General features: G+C 50.2%; 1 protein-coding gene across 2 annotated transcripts in view; it reads left to right on the plus strand.

Moving 5' to 3' along the window:
- The first annotated feature begins 6 nt into the window (after positions 1 to 6).
- The window catches only part of Ndrg4 (NDRG family member 4), a 39682-nt gene continuing 28202 nt past the window's right edge, over positions 7 to 11486 (plus strand). For both annotated transcript variants that reach the window (XM_010617181.2, XM_010617182.2), the window contains exon 1: positions 7 to 83. In XM_010617181.2, the coding sequence (XP_010615483.1) occupies positions 47 to 83 (37 nt within the window). In that variant the 5' untranslated portion in view covers positions 7 to 46. The remainder of the gene's footprint in view (positions 84 to 11486) is intronic.

The following is an 11486-nucleotide window of genomic DNA, read 5'->3' on the forward strand; positions in this document are numbered from 1 at the left end:
GCTCTCCCGCGCTGCTCTTGGGCCCGTGCTCCCCGCTGCCGCCGCGATGAAGGTGCTGGGACACAAGATCGAGCTGCTGACAGGTACCGCGGCCCTGCCCGCCTCGACGCCCGCGGCTTCTGAGTTGGAGCGGGCCACGGGCACGATGGCCGAGGCTTGGGACGGCTCGGGTCTGAGCGGGACGGGGTGCGGAAGCCAAGAAATCCGGTTAATTCCTAGTCTGGGCGCTACCTGCTCCTGGGCGGAGCTCGGCAGGGACGAGGACTTGTGACTGCCCGCTGCGGCTCTCGGATTCCCGGCGCCCTAGTTGGGCGGGTGCGGCGCTTGTGACTGCGTCGCGGGTCAGCCGAGCGTCCCCCTGGTGTCTCCCACCTGCCGAGCTCAGGTCAGAACACCGAAAGGGAGCTTGGGACCCGACCTCCGGTCACTGCCGCCCATTCCCCAAGAAAGCAGGTCCTGGGCTTCCGGCAGGACTCATGCGGTGGCCTCTTTCTTTTCTTACTCCTTGCTCCCTGGTAATCTGAGCCGCCCTTTTCTAGGGGGAGAAGTTTCTTGCTGGGATTAGAGGCCAAGTGGTCATGGAAGTGGGAGGCCAGATTGAATCCTGATGACTGGGGTCCCTTAACTCGGGGCCTCTCTAAAGGAACCTGATGCCTACTGGAAACCTGGACCCCGGGAGCAGTGGCTGAGTTCCACAGAAGACGATAGAGGTGGGAAAGGGACCTAGGATACAGGCCAGAGGCTGGGGCAGCTCAGGGAGGGATGCTGGCCCGGGCATTGGGCGCTGGAGCGCAGTAGCACCCGTGGCTTCCGTGTTCTGCCTGGGGAAGTACAGTGGAGAAAGCCAGGCAAGGATCTGAAGGTCCCACCCCAGACCCCCCAGACCTAGGCTTTGTGGGTGATCAGTCAGTCTACTGGATGACACAGGAATGAACACATTCTGGTTGAGGGCCTCTGGCACCCAGAGGTTTGGTCTCTGCCCTAAAGGACCCTATTGGCTGATACAGGAGGACCAAGCACAGGATTCCTAAGGTGGGGAAGGAGCAGTGATCTCTGAGTGCACTCAGGAAACAAGAAGGGCTCTGGGGAAGAAGGGGAACTGGTGTTAGAGCTCGTGGCAGCATTTGAAGACATAAGTAACAGGATTTCTGTTTGTGGAGAGTGAGGTGGCATGGGCAGAATGGGGGATCGATGTGGCAGCTGGAGGGCCTGAGTGAGTGGTCAAGTGGAGCAGGTCAGGTGGGGAGGCGTTACGCTGTGTGTTCACCAACTCTACTGTGGTTCGTGGTGGGCTCATACGGAAGTGTAGGTGGGGACTGTTCGTTGGCCCTAGACACCCTGGCACTCGGAAGTGCGGGGTCTGAGCCCAGTTATCTGCAGGGCTGGCATCCCATCACCTTCTTCGCCAACCTTTCGTTGTCATGCTGTCCTGGGGCGGGCCTGGCGCATCGACTTTGAAGGGAGCTGCATAGGCTCTGAACTTGTTAACCTAGAGGCAAAATTTGTACACCCTTATGGTTTTAGAGCCCTACCTAGAGGACAGAACTGACTGGGTCCTCCTTCCTTTTCTTCCTGCCCGCCAGAGGGCCTGGAGGAGAAGTGACCGGTTCCAGCGAGCCGAGGGGGCCGCCAGGCTTTGAGGTCCTGACAGGGTGCGTCTTTATCTCCTGGATGCTGGGTTTGGACCCTTTCTCCCCCATGAAATGGGCTTGCCTGATTATATTCAGGCTTTTTAGGCCCCTGGGCAAACTGGGACAGGACCTTCTTAGTCACTGTCATCATCAGTCACAGGCTTCTAGTCCACATCAAATCTGAGACAGCTCATCCCCTCTGTGGCTTTCCCTCTCTGTCCAGCTCTCTTTTGTACTCTTCCTTGCTACGTAGATCTGGCTTCCAACTCGAGCCCCACGGCTAATCAGCCGCGTGATTTTAGACCAGTCACTTAACCTCTGACTTCAGTTTTCTCATTTTGAAGATGGAACCATTGACTCTTCCATCTGAGAGCTGTCAGGCCTGCTGAGACAGTGCAGGTGACACACCTGTTTGGGACTTGTGCTCTGAGAGACACCTCTCAGTCTGTGTCTCCCCTCTGATTCCTTGATCTTGGCTGTCCCCGTTACAGAGATCACCTGCCTTTGGGCTTTTGGCTGCTAGGGGCTTTGTATCTGCCTCAGCTGCTTGATCTCTGTTCATATGCAGCATTGAGATTCCCGTTTGTCTCCCTCTTTGGATGATAAGCAGCTCACCACCAGGGTGGTAGCAGATTTATTATGGTGACATACAGCAAGTGCTCAGTATTTGCTGGCTGAGTCTAGGCTTCCTAAGCCTCCTCATCAGCTGTGCTTCCAGGATAATTTTGTAGAGAACTCTAACCGCTTGTCCCCTCCTTGGTCTTAGGAAATTGTTTCACTGAACCTCTTTAAAAACTCATCTACTTGGTTCTACATATAGTTTCACTTTATTTTCATGCACATTTTACCAGTGACATTAGCCACTTCCTAAGTTCGTATGGCTGAGAAGCCATGGATCCAGCTGTCAGCCTGAGTCCTGACCAGGAGTGGTGCCTGGGGTCAGAAGTGCCTGACTCTGGCCAAGTCGAACCTGATCCATGCTTCGCTTTCTGCCCTGTAAAGAGCATCCCAGTCCTTTAGCGAGTAGGGTCGCTGGCTGGGTCCTTTAGAGAGTAGATATGAGCGTGTGTACCATTGTTGAGTGCAGCATGTGGCAGCAAATGGCAACTGCAGACCTCCACAGTGTCTTAGGGTCTCTCTTCCCTTCGGCTCCGTATCCAGAGTCCCTCTCTGGGTGTCCCAGTTCCACCTCTGGGTTCTCCACAATCCAGGCCTCTTTGAGATGCTTCTCTGGGAGACTTTACTGAGGTTTCAGGTTCCCCCCACTTGGGGTGGAGTGGGGCACGGTAACCTTGGTTGGGCCTTTCTGGCCAGATATCCTCAGCTCTGTGAGCTGCCCGCAACCAGGCCCAGCATATCTTTTTATTGGGGAGCAAAGAGGGTGGTGATAGAGCTCTGGGAGGCTTCGCTGATTATCAGTGTTTTCTGAGGCCTGCAGTTCCCAAGCTCCCTCCCCAGGTCTTGCTGCAACAACACCAGGAAAGCCTTGCAATGTGAGGATGTGAATCTCTGAGTCTCCTCTCTGCTCTTTAGCTCCTGGGCAAATTTCTGGCTTCTCTGAACCTCCGTCTCCACCTTGCGAGCTTGGTGAGAGCTGAGATGACGCTTGAGAAGCCCCACCTGTGGTCACACCTGCGTGCAAGCTCCTCGCAGTCCTCAGAGGGCAGACTCTTAGTGCTTATGGTAGCTACGTGACTTATTATGTAGTGTGATGCAGGAAAGTGGGACATCAGTCTGTTTTATTTACGTGCATCTGTACTCAAACACTTTCCAAGATGGTTTGGAGTCGCAGAGAGCTCTACAGTGGTACATTTGGGACTCTCTGGGGATCCCTTGGGAGCCTCAGTATCAAATCTTGGCAATTTTTAAAAATATACCTGATGTGAGATTAAAAAGCAGAAGGTTTGCCAGTTCTATATAGTTTTTTTTGTTTTATTTTTATGCATAGAATACAGAGCCCCATACAGTTTTACAGGTTATATTTAAATAGTGCTTTATTGGGTGAGGGATTTGGTTCAGTTGGTTCCACCACCTGCCTCGCAGGCAGGCGCAAGGGCCTGAGTTTGATCCCTGGTACAAAAAAAAAAAACAAAACAAAACAAAAAAACCAAAACTAACTAAATATTTCTTTACTGTTGCCAGGTGTAGAGACTCACATTTTACATGCGAGGAGACAGAGGCATACATTTGCCCCAGGCACTGAAGTTAGTGCCCTTAATCCTCATACCCAGTTCATCCATTTCCATGATGTGGTCTGTCCGGGGAGGGGGAGCCAAGTAAGTCAGTAGGTGCCCTGCCCTGGGAAGGGGCATGTGGAGAGATGGATAAGAAACTGGCATAACTCTTCCCAAGGGCAAGTTGGCAACAGTGTATCAAAAGCTTCAAAAAAATCTGTGACTCAGCAGTTGAAATTTTAGGACCAAATAAAGATGTGTGCAGAGGTGTTTATTCAAGGATGTTTATTCCATGATTGTTTATGGAGGAAAAAACGGCTAGCAGAAGAATGCATTCATACCTGAGAACCTGTAACTCAGGGGTAGCTGTGAATTATGCTGCCAGGGTTACTGAGCCACCTGAGCAGATGTCCCCTAGATAGATATGGTAATAATGGTGATGACAGCTCACCTGTGTCTGGCATTTGCCATGGGCCAGACATGGTCCCAGGTGCTTTCTCTACACTCACTCGTCACTATAGCAACTTTAGGAGATATGTGCTGTGATTTCCTCCTTTACAATAAGGAAACTGAGGCACAGATCTGTTACATAATTTGCTAGAGTTCACACAGATGGTCAGTGGCTGCCTGGAATTTGAACCAGGATATCTGGCGATGGAGTCCAAAAGATATTTCAAAGCAGGGTTTCTTTGCTTTTAAAAATATCTTTTCCAGGGTACATATGTGCATTGAAAAATGAATAAAAAGAACTGGAACCTTAACAGAGGTTTCCTCTGGGTCACAGAATTTAATGTGATTTTTTTTTTCACTTTCTTTTATCCTGTTTTTCTCATTTTTCTCAGTGAGCGTGTATTACAGGAAATTCAGGTTCTGGTTTTGTTTTGTTTCCAGTCCTGGAGATTGAACTCGGGAGCATTGCGCTACATCCCAGGCCGCTTTGTTTGTGAGACAGGGTCTTGCTAAATGTTCCAGGCTGACTGTGGACCTGAGTCCTTCTGCCTCATCCTCCTGAGTAATTATGATTACAGGTGTGTGCCAGTACACCCAGTTTCAAGTTCTGTTTTGTTGGGTTTTTTTTCAACTAAAAATTAGCTAATGCACAGAAGAAGGCACTAAGCTCTGTGGTTCTGATGAGAACCAGTCCCCTAGGAATTCTGAAGTGGCACTCAAGTCCTTTGTGCTCAGAGGAAGGCCAAGTGAGGAGGAGCTGTTCTGGTGGATGCTGGAGTTGGTGTTCCCTAAGTCTAAAGGGAGGAAGTCCCTGCAGGCGAAATGAACAACATGGGCAGAGGTGGGGCTTTGGGGGTTCAGGTCCTGTGCCTGCCTCCTACAGTAAATCTATGCCTTCATTTCTCCCTCTAACGCTAAGGGTGTGCTGGGTGAATCACAGCCCCCAAAGGTACTCAGATTCTAATCTCTAGAATCTGTGAAGGTTGCTTCATATGGCAAAAGGAACTTTGCAGATGAGATTAAGGCTCTGGGGAAATGTCCCAGGATCATCCACGTGGGCCCTGAATGCACCCACATGCATCCTCAAGGGCGGGGGCAACGATGAAGACAATGACAGTCGGCCCAGATTCTCCCAGACACGACCGCCTCTGCCCAAACCTTGACTTTGGTCTATCGACCCTAATTGTGGACTTTTGCCCTCTAGAATTGCAAGAGAATAATTGTGTGATGCTGTAGGCCACCAGCTTTGCTGTGATTTGTCAGAGCAGCTCCTGGAAACCATCCCCTGGAACGTGTGCACACCACACCCGTGCCACAGTCTCCACCACAGGGTGGCCAGCGCTTGGTACTGGGGTCCGCAAACCTGGTTCTGATCATCCCTGACCGTGTGACGTTGGGCTCAGCCGGGCCACGACCTGCTTGTCCCTTTCACTTGAAGGCAGGGGGTGGCAGGACAGGCACTGATGCTCACTGATACGCTCTGTCCTGTGCAGTGCAGTGGGAGCCTCTTTGGAGGAGACGGGACGTCTCAGATGTCTTCCCTTCAGAGTATGTGTGTGAGGATCCCATGGCCAAGTCCGAGGTTTGTGCCCCCACCATAGTCTACACCTCATAGTATTTCTGACCGCTCTAGCGTCCAGGTTTATGGGTAGCAAAAATTACTTTTAGCAGCACTGTCCCCTTGGTGTTCTGGAGCAGATTGTTGGGCCTGGGCCTTGGTTGGGGGACAGGGAAGGCATCTGGCTCCTCCTCGGAGTTGGTAGGTGAGCCCTGGAAGCAGCCTTTTCCTCATCCACTCAGTAATGGGCCTGCTGCCCCCAAAGCCCTCTCCAGTTGGAGGTGTTTACTGTGTACCTAGAATGCTGGGGTAGGACCGAGTGGGGTAATGGTCAGGTGACCCAGAGTTGACCCAGGATAGCCTGGGGAATTTTCCCATCATAGCTTAGGATTCACCTTTAGCAGTGACTGGGTTTGAAGGGTCTTGCCCTGCTCTAGAGTAGATGGTAGTATGGCTGTTCAGGTGTGGCAGAGAGACCCAGCTGTAAGCCTCTGAGGTCTTCTAAAACCCCACTGAAGCTGTGCTGCCTTGTGTGATTGCCAACAGGATAGGGGGTGGTGGGCTTCACTTGGATCTGGAGACCATGGTGGAAAAAAAGAACTTAAAAGTTATATCAGGTTTCTTGGTACAGAAAGGGGAAAGTGAGTGGTCCATGGCCAGCACCATATACACCAGGACATCAGGCTCGTTCTCTTTCTCCCTGCTCCTGCTAGTTTGGTTCTTTGGATTGATTGAGTTCTAAACCAGAGCCTTCCTCATGATGACAAGATGACTGCTAACTCACAGACCATCCTTCTGGTAATCCCAGCAAAGAACTTCTCTCCCCCAACAATTCCAACCAAGACCTAATCATAAATGAACACCACACTCCTCCCTGAACCATCTCGGAGACTGGGCCTTGTGCTTTGTGCACTTGGGTTCTAGGCCACAAACTCCCCTGACTCTTCTGCCTCAACGTCTTCTCACTCTGCTGATTTCTCTTCCTTGCCTTTCCCCAGGGCTCAGTCCTGGGGCATCATCTCCGTCCTCATCACTTCCTAGCTGACCCTATGGTCTCCTTGAACACCATTGGATCATGGTATTCTTGGACACGAGGCCCCTAGGCCTGAAGCCTCCTCGGGGTCTGAGTACAGTTGACACCCGCCTGCCTATCCGCACCTCACCCACTGGATCCCTCATCTTTCCCCCAACTCTCCCCTTCCCATTGCGTAAACAGCCTCCCCCTGCCTCCAGGGGCTCAGGACACACCCCAGGTCACTCTTCACTGTCCCTCTGTCGCCTCATGAGGTGCGTCTGCAGATCCCGTCGTCCCTGCCTGCAGGAGCATCCTGATGCTGACTCCTCACCTCCTCCACCTGCCACTGTGTGGGCCACCAGCACTGTGCTTCTGGAGCACCGTGAGGACAGGTCCCCTCTACCCGGCCTCACCCCCTGTTCTGTTCCCTACATGGCAGAGGAGGGACCCTGTGTTCCTGTCGTTGCTGCCCTGCTGAAACTCATCTGATGCACTTTCATGCTCAGAGGAGAAGCAGAGGTTCTCCTGTGAACGTGATGGGTCTGGCACCCTGGCCCTCACACCTCCCTGCCCACCCTGCTCTGCCCCAGCACCCTGGCTGCTCTCATTTCTGTGAACCACCAGGCACATAGGCATTGCCAACCAGCCTTCGCATCTCTGTGCTCGGGGCCCTGAGTGCCCTTCCCAGACATCCCCAGAGCTCACACCCTGTCTTCAGATCTCTGCTCATACAATCTTCTCAGCAAGGTGATTTAGGTTGCAGGCCCCAGCGTCTGCCCCTTGTTCCCTCCTGTGACACTGCTCCCTTCTTCGCGCTGAGAACATCTGACACAGCATATATTCACTTCATACCTCCTCTCCTGGAAACCTGCCCAGAGATGGGAATTTTGTCTGTCACTCTCAGTATTTCATCTCCAGTGCCTGAAATTGTCCCTGGAATACACAGGTTGCGACTCCCTTATCTAAAGTTGTTGGGACCAGAGGGGTTAAATATTTCAGGATTTTTTGGATTTTGGCATAATTGCATAAACTTCACCAGTTCAGCATTCTTAATCCAAGAGTCTGAAATCCAAAAATGCTCCAAAACCCAAAACTTTGTGAGTCTAATCTTGCTGCTCACAAGTTTCAGACTTGTGAGTTTGCTCATGGTGTAGCAGTGCTGAGGCAGTGGAGAATGAATGCGAGACTCCTGGGATGGGGGAGGGAGGTTTCCAAAGGGAAGCAGGACTGGGTGCTGGCGGGGCACAGATGGCAAGAGCCCCCGTCCCACAGCTCGGGGAGTGGCTCAGAGTCCGTCCTTGCCGGGTGAGCCCTGTTCAGAGTGCCAGTGAACCAAGCATTCAGAGGAGCCAGGGCCCTCAGGAAGAAAGATGCTCCCTCGGCCCTCTCTGTGCCTGACACTGTTGCAGGTACCTGTGCTGGAGGAGGCTCGCTGCCTCAGTTTACCTCTTTGAATCTTACATAAAGATCCAGAGCAAGGATTGTTTTGTTTCTGGGAAATTTGCCAAGTTGGGCCAAGATGCGTAGCTGAATTGAGTGAGGCGCCTGTGTCAAGCTTCAGAATTTGTGACTGCAGTGCCAGACTCAGCTGTGTAACTTTTTCGTGTAGGTCATGGTTACAGAGAGGAGACAGTTGTGAGTCATAGGTGAGAAGGGACTGGTGTGGTGGTTTTAGGCTCCTGGAGCGACTCACTTCTCAGGTCGTGCACTCAAAGCAGGGAGGAAGCTGCAGATTCTGGATTAACTCAAGCATTTCCCTATTTTCCTTTGGGAAGAGCCCCGTCCTTTTTCTTTTCCTTGATCTCCTTTAGCATGGTCAGGTGGGTATCCCCAAAAAAGGTCCCATATTTAGATTAGCTTCACCTGTATGTGACAGAAAACTCATGGTAATAATAGATTAAACAAGATAAAAATGTATTTCCCTCTTTGCCGAGAGCATTTGGAAAAAGACCATCTCAAGACATGACTTCACGATCTCAGTTTCCTATACTTCTTCGATATCACTTCTTTGCCACCTTAAGTGTCTGGCCTCAGGGCCCAGCATGGCCCCTCAAGCTCTTGCCATCATATCTGAATTCCAGCCAGCTAGCAGAAGAAAGTCAGAATGGTGTGTCTCCTTTTGTAAGCTACTAGTCCCAAGTCACATGCTTCCATAACCTCACACTGGTGGAACATTGTGTGGTCATAAATAGACTTTATTGCCATCATTCACCTGTCCACCTAAAATTTGGGAATCTATTATTGAGGGGGAGGAGAGAATAGGTACTGAGGAGCAGTCATTGCTGCTGTGGGACTCATTCACTTGCTCCCTGCAGAAGCTGCCCAAATGGAATGCGTCACTGGCACGTTTGTTCCCTGCCCCTGTGCTTGGTGTGGGGGAATCAGAGGTTTGTATTTGGCAGCTGGAGCCATATTGTGTGGTGGAGCTCACACACTGGTGCTGTGATTTTGTGGAAGAGCACATTTTTCTAAATGCACAATTCTAAAATGCACAGTTCTTCACAATTTAAGGGATGCATCCTGCAGTCTCTGTCAGCAGCGTGGCCGTTGTGACTGCCTTCGTTGCTGTCCTGTGAGCTTTGGGGTTTGCAGCGTGGCTGCTGGCAGCTTGGAACGAGCTAGGGAGATGACACAACACCTAGAGGCCACATGGCCAGCATCCGGGACACCTCAGGGCCGGGCTGTGTGGGAAGCATATGGACATCACAACTTCAAGACAGGGATTTGGGGGCATCAGCCTCAGAATGCAAAGGAGCTTTCAGAAGACCTTAAACAGCTTGCTCCGATTACATTTTCCTTTTTTAAGAATTCACATGAGTGAAGTGTTTTTTAAAAATCTGAATTTGAGTCTGAAATAATTCTTTCCATAAGTACAATACCAAAAAATAAATAAGTAAAAACCCAACTGATAAGAGCTCGGCATGTGGATGTCAATTCCCAAACTGCTCTGTATGTATCCTGAGAATGAACAAATAAGCAAAAGTATCATGGATCATGAGAGCCAGATTTCTCACCATTGAAGAAAAACATTTACACGTAAAGTGAGGGGAGGGAGCATAAATTCTGTGATGTTGAACTGGAGTTAGAAGCATTAGAAGTATAAATTTCAGGTTTGATCCATATCGCAGGTGGATTTCCAAGCGGGCTGTGTTCGTGCCTCGCATTCCCCAGCTCTGCCTGCTGAGCAGGGGGACGCCAGGAACACTGAACACACTGAGCACCCGCCCCAGCTTCGAAACAGCTTTCCCCAGAGTAGGAGCTGGAGCTCCCTGGAGAAGTGCCTGACTTCAGGGCTGAGGCACAGAAAGTTTAAGGTGGGTTCTGAGCCTCTAATGAGGCTATAAAATTTAAAACTCCTCAAAAAATCATAGATGCACCCCCTCCCGGAGACTCCCAGCCACCGTGTAGGGACCAGTTTGAACAATGAAATAAAAAACCAATGGGACTTAGCCTATACAACAAATATCCGTGAGTCCGTACTGATGTAAATAAATAATGGAACAGATAAATAAGTGGAGGAGAAAAGGTATCTTCAGGAGATGTCAAGTGATGAATGTAGACAGGAAGATGGAAGTAGAAAAATATTATTAGATGAGCCGCACAGCAAGAATTGTGGGCAAGACTCATCAATGGTTGCTAAAATAAGCAGGTGAAAGTCTGAAGAGAAACAGGATGTTTGCCTAGTCTCTGAGTGTCTCACCGCAAGGAGAAAACGGTTACTGGGGAGAAGCCTGGACAACACCACCCTAACCCAAGCGTCAAGGTTAACAGTGCCAGGGATGAGACAGATGGACACCGTGTGCCCACGACCCAATGCACCAGGAAGTGACTGTGATTTCTGTTGTGTCCTTGCCGGAAGTGCCTGACTTCAGTCCAGTCATGAGAAAACTGCAGACAAATCCAAACTGAGTCACTCTGCTGATTGACTGGCCCTCTTCAGAAAGGTCAGGGTCAAAAAGCTGGGCGTGGTGGGTCAGGCCTGCAATCCCAGTTTAACGCTGAGGCTGAGGCAGGAGGATCAATCACCACAAGTTCTAGGTCAGCCTGGACTACATAGGGAGACCCTGTGTCCAATAAAAAAAAATCATAAAACAGAAAGACTGAGGAACTGTTCCCAGTAAAGAAACTAAATGTGACAACCAGATGCAATGCAATGTGGCTTCCTGGATTAGGTCCTGAACTGAAAAACAAAACAAAAAGTCATGATTGGGAACACTGGTGAAATTTATAAAGGATCTGTTAATTAGTACTAGTATTACATCAGTTTTATTTCCTGGTTTCTCCAACCTTATTGTGTGTCTATAGCGTGGCACTGGGGAAAGCTGAGTAAAGGGTATGTGGGAAATTTCTATTTTTGCAACCTTTCTGTAAGCCTACTTTTTTCAAAGTAAGTTAAAAGGGAAGGAATTATGTATTAATTTAATGGGCAGCATTTTTCTTAATATTTTAAGGTGTGTCACTTGTAATCAGTGGTATTTTAGATCTGATAACATCTGCTGTCAAGAATAAAACTTTCCCCAGGCATGGTGGTGCATGCCTATAATCCCAGCACTTGGGAGGCTGAGGCAGGAGGATTGCTGTGAGTTCGAGACCAGCCTGGGCTACATAGTGAGTTCCAGGTCAGTCTCAACTACATAGTGAGACCTTGTCTCAAAAAA

The sequence above is a fragment of the Fukomys damarensis genome, unplaced genomic scaffold (genome assembly GCF_012274545.1).
Source record: "Fukomys damarensis isolate Sample0158 unplaced genomic scaffold, DMR_v1.0_HiC HiC_scaffold_32, whole genome shotgun sequence".
Taxonomy (NCBI): domain Eukaryota; kingdom Metazoa; phylum Chordata; class Mammalia; order Rodentia; family Bathyergidae; genus Fukomys; species Fukomys damarensis.